The sequence below is a fragment of the Pelophylax lessonae genome (assembly GCF_965119305.1).
Source record: "Pelophylax lessonae genome assembly, chromosome: 8".
NCBI classification, from domain to species: Eukaryota; Metazoa; Chordata; class Amphibia; order Anura; family Ranidae; genus Pelophylax; species Pelophylax lessonae.
In genome coordinates, this window is record NC_138775.1 from 22,826,561 (window position 1) to 22,841,778 (window position 15,218).

At 43.8% G+C, this 15,218-nt stretch overlaps 1 protein-coding gene across 1 annotated transcript in view; it reads left to right on the forward strand.

Moving 5' to 3' along the window:
* Positions 1-15,218, forward strand: part of LOC309561446 (sodium- and chloride-dependent creatine transporter 1-like) — a 109,946-nt gene that overhangs the window by 68,899 nt on the left and 25,829 nt on the right. Inside the window, exons 6-8 of the mRNA XM_082265366.1 lie at positions 2,355-2,489; positions 4,876-4,979; positions 7,899-8,023. Coding sequence (XP_082121492.1) covers positions 2,355-2,489; positions 4,876-4,979; positions 7,899-8,023 — 364 coding nt within the window. The remainder of the gene's footprint in view (positions 1-2,354; positions 2,490-4,875; positions 4,980-7,898; positions 8,024-15,218) is intronic.

Below are 15,218 nucleotides of genomic sequence, written 5' to 3' on the forward strand. Positions count from 1 at the left end.
CATGGTAAATATTTAGGCTGGTTATTTGCATCTGCCTCTCTAAGCTCTGGAAGTTTCTTCCAGAGGCAGGGGAAAGCAATCCCACTCCCAGCCTGTACAAACCCCAAACAGACCAGGACAAAGGATCGCCGCTCCCTTGAATACAGCTGGAGCCAAAAATTAAATTTACCTAGCATCCTACGCTAGAAGATTGCTACAATAGCAAAGTTATGGAATACACAAAAAAAAATCAAATTTCCTGGACTGTCCAGAAAAACAAAACAAAACAAAAAAAAAAAACATAGAAAAAAGAAATATTATTACCAAAGCCTTTATTGTATGAAAAAAATAATAAAGTTATTATAGTACACACCAAAAAAAAACAAATTTCTTGGACTGTCCAGAAAACAGTTAAAGTGGAGCTCCGGGCTCTTTCAGAAATAATTAAAATCAGCAGCTACAAATACTGTAGCTGTTGACTTTTATTATTTGGACACTTACCTGTCCATGAATCCAGCAGGATCTTCACCCCAGCCAATTTTTCAATCGGCTGTCGGGTGCTGCCGCCTCCATCTTCGCTAAGGGATACCTTCCCCCCCCCCTCCAAAAAGGGGGGGGGTTGGGGGGAGTCAAACAAGCGGAGCTTCCCCTTTTGGGTGAAGCTCTGCTTTAAGAACAAGGGAGGGAAATGGAAAAAAAACAATACATTTTTTATTTCCTTGCCTTGTTTTTTACAAATTTTTGACAGTCCGGGAAATGCACTTTTTTGTTGTGTGATGTGCTGTAATGTTATTTATTTATTTATTTATTTTTTGTACAATAAAGGCTTTCTTCTTTAGATTTTTATTGTTTGCATTTTTTTTGTACAAGAAATTAATAAAGGTATTATAGCACATATCATTGGGCAACTATGAGGCAAATGAGGTTTAATGTTGATAAATGTAAAGTTATGCATGCATCATACATACTAGGTGGAGTAGAACTGGGGGAATCCAAAGCGGAGAAGGATCTGAGTGTTCTGGTAATCATAAGCCTAATAATAGCATGCAATGCCAAGCTGCGGTTTCCAAAGCAAGCAAAGTCCTTTCTTGTATTAAGAGAGAGAGAGATATCATTCTGCCCCTGTACAAATCATTAGTAAGACCTCATCTGGAATATACAGTTCAGTTTTGAGCACCAGTTCTCAGAAGGATATCGGGGAACTGGTCATAATGTTATGACTGATCTGTGTATTTTGGGCTTGTCCTTTTATGGTGCTTATGTAACCCTTCTCATGCATTTTACTATTGTATGGCATTATCTCTTATGGCTTCTGGAAATGACTACTGGGGCTGCTGTCATAGCTCATGGTGCTGTAACACCTTTGTTAGTGTCGGTTCACACTATGGCGACACGACTTCAGGGCGACTTAATGAAGTCTCCGTGCACCGCGACTTCAGCGCGACTTGCACCGGCTTCACATAATGGAAGTCAATGCAAGTCGCTCCGACTTTGTCCAAAAGTAGTGCAGGAACCTTTTTCTAAGTCTGAGCGACTTGAGTCACTCCTATTAGAACAGTTCCAATTGCACAGCACGGTCCGCGACTTGTCAGGCGACCAAGTCGCCTGACAAGTCGGAACAGTGTGAACCGGGACTTACTGTTTTCTTGTTTTTGTTACATAGTTAGTCAGGCTGAAAAAAGACACAAGTCCATCTGGCTCAACCAATAAAAAAAAAAAAAACAGTAATGAAAACCCAACCATACAATCCCATATACACAATCCTATACCCACAGGTGATCCAGAGGAAGGCGAAAAAACCCCAGCAAAGCATGATCCAATTTGCTACAGCAGGGGGAAAAAAAATCCTTCCTGATCCCCCGAGAGGCAATCAGATATTCTCTGGATCAACTTTACCTATAAATTTTAGTACCCACTTATATTAAGTACACCCAGGAAAGAATCCAGGCCTTTTTTTAAAGCAATCTAGTGAGCTGGCCAGAACCACCTCTGGAGGGAGTCTATTCCACATTTTCACAGTTCTGTCTACTGTTTCATGTTGTAATTGTAAGACAACTGGTATACAATAAAAAGAAATGATCAAATACCTCCCTCCATACTGTGATTAGATAGTATTGAAGCAGCAGAACACTAAAATGGTTATCTCCCTGCTCACTCCTCTTTGTGATGTCAGCACGCTTGATTGGCTTCTAGTATAGTCCCTCTCCATCTGAGTGCTGTTGCACAGGTGACAAGAGGCTGATATAAAGCAAAAATTCAGGTAGTTACACTAGCTACATTAAAAAAATATTACGCAATTTTATTTTTTATTATGTGCCTGGAGTTTACTCTTCACTTCACTGAGAATCTAGAAATAAATGTCTTTCTTTCCCCAGGTTGTCTACTTCACAGCTCTGTTTCCGTACGTGGTTCTGATCGTCCTTCTGGCCCACGGAGTCACTCTGCCAGGGGCGCTGGATGGCATTGTCTACTATCTCAAGCCTAACTGGTCCAAACTGGCTGAAGCTCAGGTAAGAGATTGCATGAAGTTGTATAATAGTATGGAGGGCCAGTACAGTATAATCCAATCCGTGTGTCTGTGGCAATGTTGATATGGTGCTGTATATGCTATGTTGAAAAAATGTTTATGGACACCTGACCACTACACCATATGGCCAAAAGAATGTGAACACCCTTCCAAATGATTGTGTTCAGGTGTTTCTGGTGAAGGGTACAAAGACATTTCAGGCAGTTGTGTGCTTCCTATGTTGTGGCAGCAGTTTGGGGAAGACTCTGTTATGTTTCAGGGTGGCTTTGCCCCTGTATGCAAAGCCAGCTCCATAAAGACATGTGTAGCACCCTCCTAGGTAGGTGCTAGAGAGAGTGAGAGAGTATAGTTTTGGATCCTTTCTGCTTACCAGAAGGATTGCCAGGTGAATCTATATTGTTCTCTGCCTACCAGAGAGCAGGATCTGCTAGTGAGGTCTGCTCAATGTGCTCAGGTGCAACTCAGTTTGTCTGCAGTGTTTCACACTAGTCCAATAGGGAGGCCTATTGGACAGTGGAAGGAAACCTGACGAATAAGTGCACAGGCATTTAGTACAGCCCTGGTGATTGGCAGAGAAAAGTGCCTCGGCGCATGCTGGGATACTGTATAAATGCCAGGAGTACATGTGCTTGGGGCCTTTCAGCTGCAGAGTGGAGTCCCGGTGGTAGGGGGTGGCTGCCCCTCCTCGATAGAGGTTGCCATGCGGCCTCAGGTAGTCGATCTGAGGGCATAAAGAGCTAATGAGACAGAGAACCCAGAGGTTCTGTAGAGCTGACTGGAATGGAGACACTGGAAGGATGAGATTCTGCATGCAGTGAGTACAGATATGTGTCAAGGGGCCTGACCTGAGGGGGCCATCCCTGCAGCTAGAAGAGTCAGTGGACGGTTGTCATTAAAGGGGATGCTAGAGAGTGTCCTGAAGATAATGTAGTTCACCAAGTCTATTGCTGGGGAAAGAGTAAGGAGACTTAACCCTTTCTATGCATGTGGCAGTATGGTCAAAACAGTGTGACTGCTTCCACAAGCAACCTGGTGAGGCCAAGTGAGAGTTGTCCTTATCAACTGTATATAGTTTCAGTTGGAGTATCCCATTATCCCCTTCTCCCATCCAAGTTCCACAATAAATAATAAAAACCAAAACCCCTGGACTATTGAGTAATGAGCCATTGGGAGTAAGGATGAAAGTGTAAACTGTACCCTAAGTGACTGTTTTCTGGTTATCCGAAGAGGCCCACCAAGTCATCATACAGCAAGCCCTATGGGGACAGTGCTACACATGGTTTAATGAGGTTGAACTAAAGGGGCACTTAGAGGACTTTGTATAGGACTGTGTGTTGAAGTCTTTTGAGAACTATTCATTCATTACCCTTAACTACTTTTGTAAAATAACCTTAAGTAAGTTCTTCTTTAATGTAAACACAGAAAAGTTGCTCTGGCAAGGGGAGGATGCTGAAATATGACTTTACTGCTTCTCTTGTGAACTTTGTGTATGAATTGCTCCACAGTATCTGCAGCTACAGAGGTCACTTGTTTTAAAAGTAATTTACTGCCTATCAAGGATATGTAAATACGTAAATGCCTATAGCCCAGCATTGGGTTCCCAGTAATGTTCCCCTGGGAAGCATATCTGTATTTTAAGTGATGGGAAGGTAACATGTGAAGTGGCACCGCAATGGGTGTCAACACTAACTTCGTCTGTTTTAAAAAAAAAAAAGGCTGGATTTTGCTTTGTTTATGCTCAAGAAAGTCAAAATTCAGACTCCAGCAACTGCAGGCCTTTAGGTGCAAGGTGCCTTTCCCAAAACACCAAACCCATCATTACTCTGTAATCGACTGCAGGTACTGGTGAGCGCAGTAACTGTAGACACTTTAAGGGCATTGGAGAAACAGAGAGGAACAGGTTTTAAATGGACCAGCTCTATAAACCCAGCTTTCTGTTTTCCATTGCAGAAGAAATTTGACTCTGAAACGTAGTCAGTTCTGTCTCTTGTCTGAGACTTGTTCAGCATTTTATGTATAAACACTTTGACTATTTCATATATATTGCTTTGGTGGCCATAAGAATTCTTTGATTTGAAATACAATAATGTCAAATAAAGCTTAACCTGCTCTTTCGGTGAAGTCATGCACTAATATCTGCTATGCTCTGGTTTATATATAATGTAATTAAACTGTTTCCTTGCTCTGAACACATATTGCTGACCTTTAAGTTGCTTACATTGTAAGCCGTATATCATATATTTTTCCATGGGTCCGTCAAGGCATAAAAGTAGAAGCAGATTTAGCTATACGGTCTCTGGCATCTGCTTTTGCTCATGGCTTAAGTTGACGTTGGCTCAGATTTAATATATACCATCTATTCCTTCAAGGTATGGATAGACGCTGGAACGCAGATCTTCTTTTCATACGCTATTGGGTTAGGGGCGCTAACAGCCCTTGGCAGCTACAACAGATTTCACAACAACTGCTACAGGTGAGTCGATGCGCAATGAAGGAAGACAACGATCAAACTCAATATGTCTTAAAAGCTTTAAATCCCGGTTGACACTTGCCCCCAAGTCTCCGAAGTCTCCTTAGATGTCACTGCTTATATTCCTTAAATCCAATGAACTTGGTTCATGCTGACTAGGCTAGCGTCTTTCATTCCCTTTGGGCTGTCCAGTGCTGAGTGCAAAAAGAGGGCCGCTTTTTGGAAGTGATGTCACCACCCCTAGCAGACTCAGTGGTGTCACTGAAGTAACAGTCTATAGCAGTAGTTTCCAACCTTCTTGATGCCAGGACTTTGTAAATTCTTTAAAAACTATCCTTGCCCCCAAAAAAAACAAAAAAAAAAAAATTTATACTCACACAATAAATGTATGAGGATGCAAAAGGGGATTGAAATGTTGGAAAGCTCTGGATGGGGATAGGTGTCATTGCAGGGGTGTAGGGTGGGGTGGGGGGGGGTTGTGGAGTGAGTTAGGAGGCTCTGCAGCAGAGTTGATGGACCTATAGAGGATGGGGATTCGGAAAGGGGCTTGGGGGTACTTTAGAAGGTTGGTGGGCACTGCAGGACACTGTTGGAAGTTAGGGGCACTATGGAGGGCTGGAGGCTCTGCAGCAGACTGAGGGCCACTAATAGAGGCTGATCAGCACTGTAGTAGGTCAGTGTGGGGGCTGAACGCTCTCAGGGGGCATGGAGGAACTGTGGGCCACTATGAAAGGTTGGGGGGGCACTATGGAAGCTGGATGTCACTGTAGGAGGGGGTTGTGGGGATTGTGGAGTGGGTTAGGGGGCTCTGTAGCAGTGTTGGTGGACCTGTAGAAGATGGAGATTCTGGAGGGGGCTGGGGAGTACTGTAGTAGGTTGTTGGGCATCTGTGGGACACTGTTCGAAGTTGGGGCCTTATGGAGGACTGAAGGCTCTGCAGCAGACCGAGGGCCACTGATGGAGGCTAATCGGCACTGTGGGGGGCTGAACGCTCCCAAAGGGCATAAAGTAACTGGGGGGCACTATGGAAGCTGGGTGTCACTGTAGGGGGGGGGGTGTGGGGGTTGTGGAGTGGGTTAAGGGGCTCTGTAGCAAAGTTGGTGGACCTGTAGAAGATGGAGATTCTGGAAGGGGCTGGTGAGTACTGTAGTAGGTTGTTGGGCACTGTGGGACACTATTGGAAGTTGGGGCCTTATGGAGGGCTGGAGGCTCTGCAGCAGACTGAATGCCACTGAGAGAGGCTGATCAGCACTGAGGGAGGTCAGTGGGCACTGTGGGGGCTGAGTGCTTTTAGGGGGCATGGAAGAACTTTGGGCCACTGTGAAAGGTTGCTGGGCACTATGGAAGCTGGGTGTCACTGTAGGAGGGGGGGGTGTGGGGGTTGTGGAGTGGGTTAAAGGGCTCTTTAGCAAAGTTGGTGGACCTGTAGAAGATGGAGATTCTGCAAGGGGCTGGGGAGTACTGTAGTAGGTTGTTGGGCACTGTGGGACACTGTTGGAAGTTGGGTCCTTATGGAGGGCTGGAGGCTCTGCAGCAGACTGAAGGCCACTGAGGGAGGCTGATCAACACCGAGGGAGGTCAGTGGGCACTGTGGGGGCTGAGTGCTTTAAGGGGGCATGGAAGAACTTTGGGCCACTTTGAAAGGTTGCTGGGCACTATGGAAGCTGGGGGGCACTGTGGATGGTTAGATCTGCAGCTGGCTGGAGGCTTGGGAGAAGGGAGACTGTGATGAGAACCACTGGTCTATAGCATTCCCTTTCACTCCTCCTCCAGCTGCAACATAAAAGAATATGAAGGGAGGTGAGGGGCAGAAGAATTAGGTTGAGCTATGATGTGCAAGGGGGTGCTATGTTAGGGAATTTACTTTTCCTGAAGAAATTTTCTAGCAAGTTCAAGTAAATAAAACATGTTTATGGAAAGGAAAAACACAGGAAATAAGCGTTTAAAGTACTTGATTTTTTTTTTTTTTTTTTTTAGCTTTTTATAGTCATTTTTTAAGCTGATGACAGGGGCTCCTTAATATTATAGGTTTGTTGGGAATGGTATTTTCTAAGAATGTTTGAAGATCCGGATTTATTTTTTGTGTATCCCTCTGTGGTATGGAAGGAATCCAGTGAATTTACTAAAGACTTTAAATTAATTAAACTTTGCTCTCCTTGGATTGGCAGTAGTGATGTGGCAATCCTTATAGGGTGATTTACAGGAGATTTCTCATTCCATAACCCAGGACAGATCTTCAGTCAACATAAGCAGTTGTAAAACTATCGTAAAACAATCATAAAACATTTAGAGGTGTGGATGTGTATTTTTACACTGCCTAATTTATGAAAGCTTGATCAAATAAAAATATAATAATTGCAAAAACAAACCAAATTTTATCAATTAAAACAAATTCAAACTCAACCAGAAAAAAAAAATCTCACATGAGCTTTGGGATGTTCATGCAATTTCAAAAGTTGTTTTAAATTTTTTTTAAAACCTCCAGTTTTCTTTAAAATATTACCTAGTGACGCTGCCATGAAGACCCTTATTCAGACTCTTCCTATTTTGTGGTGACAACGCTGTGTCCCTGTCTCCTAATTGTGTTCTTGCGTTGTCACCCTGTCAAATGTTCATCTGATGGAGACTGTATGCTGCTATGCTGACACATTGCACATGCTAGTTGTCCCCCACCGGTCAAAAAGCTAGTGTAGAGTTATGGGGCCGATCCTGGAGCAAGTGCAAATAGACAGGAAGTGACCAAAGAGGCTGCAGCAGATCAGCAGCTCTTAGGTGGATAGAATTGTGGAAAATGTCATTCTGTTAAGGTTAATACCCCCTTTAGTAGTTATGGTTGCCTGCCATTTCCTCTCTTTTTTATTATCTGCAATACAAGTTTTTTTCATTTGTAATTGTTTTATATTCTGCTTCTGTGTTCCCCAGAGATGCATATATATTGGCTGCTATTAACAGTTCTACAAGCTTCTTTGCTGGTTTTGTGGTCTTCTCAGTCCTGGGGTTCATGGCGTCAGAGCAGGGGGTCGACATATCAAAAGTTGCAGAATCTGGTAAGTACACATGGAATGAAATTATCAAGATCGGAACAAGCTTTTATTTGTTCCCACAAACTTAAACCCTATATAAAGAAAGCTAAAAAAAAAAAAAAAATCTCTAAAAACAAACAATATACATTGTACAGGCGGTCTCTGGGTTACAAATGTAGCACTGTCCCCGTAAGGCCTGATGGAAGATGACTGGATGGGCTCCCCTGATTACCAGCACAAGGTTACCTTGAGATAAAGTTCATGAATTTCTTCCTTACTCCTGATGGTTCTTCACACAAATAAAGAGTCTCGAGCAGGGTTTCTCAACCAGGGTTCCATGGAACCCCAGGGTTCCTCCTGAGGTTGCTAGGGGTTCCTTGAGCAATGAACAATTTCTGCCTCTCCGATATGTTCCCAATGACACCAGTGTTCTTTTTAGAGATCTGTAAGGGGGGTAATTCTTCCCAATGATGACCAGAGTAAGGAGCATTCTTCCCACTGACTGTCACACTAATGTGTCATGAGTCGTAGATTTTACATTTTTAGCAGGGGTTCCCCGAGACCAGAAATTTATTTCAAGGGTTCCTCTGTGTTGAAAAGGCTTAGAAAGGCTGGTCTAGGGTTGTTGTTTTTTTTATGTTTATTTGGAACTGGGATAGGAGAAGGAAATAGTAAGATATTCCAGTTGAACTATTCACATTAGTTGAGGACTTCTAACTTCAAGCATTCTAGGTTAAATGGAAACAGCTAGGCTGCTTAATCCACACTGCCACAAGTGTAGAAAGGGGTTAAGTCTCTTGCTCTTTACTTCCTAACAAGAGGACTTGGTGGTTGATAACTTATCTTCAGGACACTCTCACTAGCATCCTCTTTCAACCGACACCCTTCCACTGACTATCCTAGGAGCAGGGGTGCCCCCCCCCCCCTCAGGTCAGACCCCTTGACATGAGACTCTGTACTCACTGTACTGCAGAGAGAGATCCTCCAGGGTTTCCCCTCTAAGTCAGCTTCCCTGGACCTCTGGGTTCAGTTCCTCACTGCTACTCTCCAGGCCCTCGGGATGACCCCCTGAGGGCGCATGGCACCTCCACAGAGGAGGAGGCAGCCGTCCCCCTCCCTCTGGGACTCCTCTATCCAGACAAAAGACCTCCAGGACATGTGCTCCTGGCTTTTATACAATATCTCTGCATGCACCGAGGCACTTTCCCTCTGCCAATTATCAGGACTGTATCAAAAGCCTGTGCACCCATTCATCAGGTTTCCTCCCACTGTCCAATATGCCTCCCTATTGGACCAGTGTGAAACACTCTCCAGACAGAACAAGTTGCACCTGAGCACACTGAGCAGACCTCACTAACAGATCCTGCTCTCTAGTAGGCAGAGAACAATATAGATTTACCTGCAGCTCTTCTGGTAAGCAGACAGAGCTCAAAACTATTCTCTCTCACTATCACCTACCTAGGAGGGTGCTACACAAACATCCAACTTACAAACGACTCCTACTTACAAATGGAGGTACAGTAGTTATCATGGGAAAAGGGTGTCTCCACAGAAGCTTTATCACCAATTCTTGTTTCCACAACAACCCAAAATGTTCAAAATCTAAATATCACAGGGAAAGAAAAGTGAGGTGAAATCTTCTGAACAGGGGTACAGACAGCAAAGCAATTGTTACAGGGGTGTTAACCCATTCCTATGCTATCCAAAAAACAAAAAAAAAATGTTTGGGCTGGAGCTACACTATAAAAGTTTACCTGTTCCGACTTACAGACAAATTCAACTTCAGAACAAACCTACAGAACAAACCTACAGACCCTATCTGGTTTGTAACCCAGGAATGCCAGCCTTTACACACACATACTGTACATTTCAATGGCATCCCAGTCTTAGTCCATAGGGTTCAATATTGAGTTGGCCCACCCTTTGCAGCTATAACAGATTCAACTCTTCTAGGAAGGCTGTCCACAAGGTTTAGGAGTGTGTCTATGGGAATGTTTGACCATTCTTCCAGAAGCATTTTTGTGATGCCAGGCACTGGTGTTGGACGAGAAAGCCTGGCTAGCAGTCTCTGCTCTAATTCATCCCAAAGGTGTTCTATGGGGTTGGGGTCGGGACTCTGTGCAGTCAAGTCAAGTTCCTTCACCCGAAACTCACTCATCCATGTCTTTATGGACATTGCTTTGTGCACTGGGCTAAATCATTTGGTGAAGGTAGGATTATCGTGTGGGGTTGTTTTCAGAGTTTGGGCTTGACCCCTGAGTTCCAGTGAAGGGAACTCTTAAGGTGTAAGCATAGCAAGACATTTTGGACAATTTCTTTCTCCCGACTTTGTGGGAACAGTTATGGGATGGCCCCTTCCTGTCCCAGCATGACTGCGCACCAGTGCACAAAGCAAGGTCCATAAAGACATGGATGAGTGAGTTTCAGGTGAAGGAACTTGACTGGCCTGCCCAGAGTCCTGACCTCAACCCAATAGAACACCTTTGGGAGGAATTAGAGCGGAGACTTGCAAGCCAGGCCTTCTTGTCCTGACCTCACAAATGCGCTTTCGAATGGTCAAACATCCCCATAGATACACTCCTAAACCTTGTGGACAGCCTTCCCAGAAGAGTTGAAGCTGTTATAGCTGAAAAGGGTGGGCCAACTCAATATTGAACCCTACAGACTAAGACTGGGATGCCATTAAAGTTCATGTGTGTGTTTTAGTGTACATTGCAAAGATTTTGGTTATTTTTATGTTTTTTTTCAGTACTCTCTACTAAAGAAATAATATTTGCCTTACATGTCTATTCTAAAACTAAGCCGCTAAGTGGGACCACCTGAACAATCCCAGTTTTAAAATAAGAAAAAGAGCGCCACCTGCTTCCCCTTGGCTCTGAAGAGAATATATCCCTGAGGGCCCCCTTGTCATTTCCAGATTTGGGATCTTGGGCAGAATCGCTGTAATTCTTCCAGCGATCGCAAATCATGTGTCAATCACAGCAAAATGCGATGTGCGTGTTTGGGTGGCATTATCCTTCAAAGATACCCCAAATGCGATGCGATTCTGCAGTCGCGGCAAACTGTTCCTTCACAAATCGCATGAAGCTTGCTGCCTGAAAAAAAAAAACAGCAGCTTCTTTTCAGGCAGGAAACGCGCATAGGGAAGCCCACGCAAGTGAATGGGCTGCCCTATCCAACACACAGAATTGTGTAAAAATGGCATGTCAAAATTGTATGAAAAAAAAATAAAAGTATTGTTAAGAGGGCCTAATCTGACTTTCTGCTCTGAGCATACCCCTGGAAAAAGTCCTGATTTAATCACAAAAACTAAATTTCTGGGGGTTTCACTAGTAGTTTTCCACAGTGCATGGAAATTGGAACATTTGAAAATTTTGGTGGTTTTAAAAACTCTTGGCAACTGCAATTTGAAATGTAATGATAATTTGTAAAAAAATATACACGCGTGTGTGTCTATATATATATGTATTGTAAGGGGCTAGCTCGGTAGCGGGTGTGGATGACCCCTTGGGTGGGTTCGTTACACAGAGAGACAGCCGAGGAGTGGTTGAAAACAACAGTCTATGGTTTATTCTTCCAATTTGCTGGAAACAAGTGCAAGCATCCAAACAGCATAAATCAGACAAACATAAAATAAACCCTGGCCACTTGGGGTGTCTACCTTCACAACACAGGAACCTACCTATGGTGCCTGTCCCAACCTACTGCTGGGCAGACACTGCTGGTCATACAGCAGAAGACCAATAGTCTATTTGTTTTCTTTATTACACAGAAAAAGTCCAACACCACCTCACCTTCAGAAGTCTCTCAGCTCACTGCTCTCCTTAACGCACAAAGCCTCAGGATGCAGCAATCAGTAGTCATCCTCTGGATAACTTATAGAGGCCTTAATTGCCTCATTCTGAATAGCTGAAGCTTTCAAATGTCCTTACACCTTTCTGGCTACCTCTGTAGCCGACACCCGATAGTAATTGGTGAAATGTCTAAACAAGGCAGAAATGTATCTCCCGTCTGTTACAACACCCACAGATTTGCCTGACTTCCTGTCACAATATATATATATATATATATATATATATATATATTTATATACATTTTATTTATTTATTTTTTGGCAAAAATTGTGTTTTATTTAAAGACATAATATTAGAAGTATATAAAACAAACTTTGCTTTATTTATATAATCCTTCAACAGACATAAACGTATTTCTCCTAATGCACTCTTTATCCTGAATTGCCATACACTACTATAGGCATAGCTCCCAACTGTCCCTGATTTCGAGGGACTGTCCCTCTTTCCTCATCAATTGTCCTTCAATTTGGTCTGATCTATATAGTTGTATATAAAATGTACTTTTTATCTCCCAAAAAGTGTTTCCCAGTGCTAAACCTTTCATACAATTTCTAAATTGCTGCATTTGTAAATTTCAAAAGCCAATATAAAGGAATAAAAGTGGTAAGAAAAAAAAAAAAAAAAAGCATTTGTGGGTTTAAATAATCTATTTTTTTTCTTTTTTGTATAATTCTTCTTTAAAGGGGGCGTGACAGGGGATGTGTCTTATGCCTACATACTTTTGCTAATAGGCATTCCTCGTTCCCATTTTAAAAAGTTGGGAGGTATTCTATAGGGGTCTCCAATCTATCTAAACAAAAGTCCAGTTTACTCTAGTTTAGAGGGGACTGTGGACAGTGGTTGAAGAAATTTGTCCTGATATCAGTGCATTTTTGGTATTAGAGGTGGGAATAGTGTCCCATCATTGGTGTCAGTGGGAGGAATAGTGCCCCATCATTGGTATCAGTGGGAGGAATAGTGCCCCATCATTGGTGTCAGTGGGAGGAATAGTGCCCCATCATTGGTGTCAGTGGGAGGAATAGTGCCCAATTGCTGTCAGTGGGAGGAATAGTGCCCCATTGCTGTCAGTGGGAGGAATAGTGCCCCATCATTGGTATCAGTAGGAGGAATAGTGCCCAATTGGTGTCAGTGGGATGAATAGTGCCCCATCATTGGCATTAGTGGGAGGAATAGTGCCCCATCATTGGTATCAGTGGGAGGAATAGTGCCCCATCATTGGTATCAGTAGGAGGAATAGTGTCCCATCATTGGTGTCAGTGGGATGAATAGTGCCCCATCATTGGCATCAGTGGGAGGAATAGTGCCCCATCATTGGTGTCAGTGGGAGGAATAGTGCCAAATTGCTGTCTGTGGGAGGAATAGTGTCCCATTGGTGTCAGTAGGAGGAATAGTGCCCCATCATTGGTATCAGTAAGAGGAATAGTGCCCCATCATTGGTGTCAGTGGGAGGAATAGTGCCCCATCATTGGTGTCAGTGGGAGGAATAGTGCCCCATAGGAGTCAGTAGGAGGAATAGTGCCCCATCGTTGGTGTCAGTAGGAGGAACAGTAGAAATTGAATAGTTTGACCAGTGCTGCCTTCTCTAAGCCTATTCTATAATGAACAATATCTCCACTATATACAATAAAGTGCAATACATAAATAAACAATTCATCAATCCAAAATGTTAAATAAAGTGCAGAGCTTGGAAAAAAAAAGTCTTAGTGCTTTCAAAGTGCTTGTGCTTGATACATATGATTGGTGAATATGGTGCCACTTGGTGCCTCCTGGGTCCCTAATCACCGACCTTATGATGCAAAACAGCTTTTAGTGCTCCTATCGGCACAACAAATGGCTATCGATATCCTCCTTTGCCTCTCTTTCTAGATTCATCAATGTAATTGAAGACTGTCTAATGGTGCAGCATGTGGTAAGATAATCCTTCCTGCTGTTATCCGTTACCAGGCTCCTAACAACGTATGTTGTAGAAATGAGAGTGCTCATAGCGTAAAACATTTACATTTTATTTCAAATACAAAAGTGAATACACTTACAAGATAAAAAGGTTAGTTAGGCAGTATCATTTATGGTGGACGCCGCCACGGTGTGCGTTCCAACCAATGGATAGGACGTCACTCGTCTGTCACCTGCTTTACGCGTTTCACCCCTCCCACTGGGCGTCTTCAGAAGCTCTGTAATAGTGCTCTATAGTTGGTGTGAGTGGAAGGAATAGCCCCGTTGTTGATGTCAGTGGAGACAGAATAGTGCCCCATCATTGGAGTGAGTGGAAGGAATAGCCCCGTTGTTGGTGTCAGTGGAGGAATAGTGCCCCTTTGTTGGTGTCAGTGGAGGAATAGTGCCCCATCATTGGTGTGTGTGGAAGGAATAGCCCTGTTGATGGTGTCAGTGGAGGAATAGTGTCCCATCATTGGTGTGAGTGGATGGAATAGTGCCCCATTGTTAGTGTCAGTAGGAGGAATAGTGCCCTATAGTTGTTGTGAGTGGAAGGAAAAGTGCACCGTTGTTGGTGTCAGTGGGAGGAATAGTGCCCCATCAATTGTGTGAGTGGAAAGAATAGTGCCCCGTTGTTGGTGTTAGTGGAGGAATAGTGCCCCATCATTGGTGTGAGTGGAAAGAATAGTGCCCCGTTGTTGGTGTCAGTGGAGGAATAGTGCCCCATCATTGGAGTGAGTGGAAGGAATAGTGCCCCGTTGTTGGTGTCAGTGGAGGAATAGTGCCCCATCATTGGAGCGAGTGGAAGGAATAGTGCTCCGTTGTTGGTGTCAGTAGGAGGAATAGTGCCCCATCATTGGTGTGAGTGGAAAGAATAGTGCCCCGTTGTTGGTGTCAGTGGAGGAATAGTGCCCCATCATTGGAGTGAGTGGAAGGAATAGTGCCCCGTTGTTGGTGTCAGTGGAGGAATAGTGCCCCATCATTGGAGCGAGTGGAAGGAATAGTGCTCCGTTGTTGGTGTCAGTGGGAGGAATAGTGCCCCATCATTGGTGTGAGTGGAGGAATAGCCCCGTTGTTGGTGTCAGTGGAGGAATAGTGCCCCATCATTGGTGTGAGTGGCAGAAATAGTGCCCCGTTGTTGGTGTCAGTGGAGGAATAGTGCACCATCATTGGTGTCAATGGAGGATTAGCACCCCAGTCTTAATATCAGTGGCAAAACTGATGCCCCATTGTTGGTGTCAGTGGTAAGAATAGTGTCTTGTATCAGTGGGAGCAAAAGTGCCCCAAGGGCCATATAAAGTTAAGCAAAGGGCTGAAGTTTGGAGACCACTACACTAGGTAATAGTTGAAACTAGGCTAGCAGCTAGTGTGCATGCTCTATAAAACTGATTAGCAGCTGGGGAAGGTAATCATATGGCTTAATAGGATTCGAG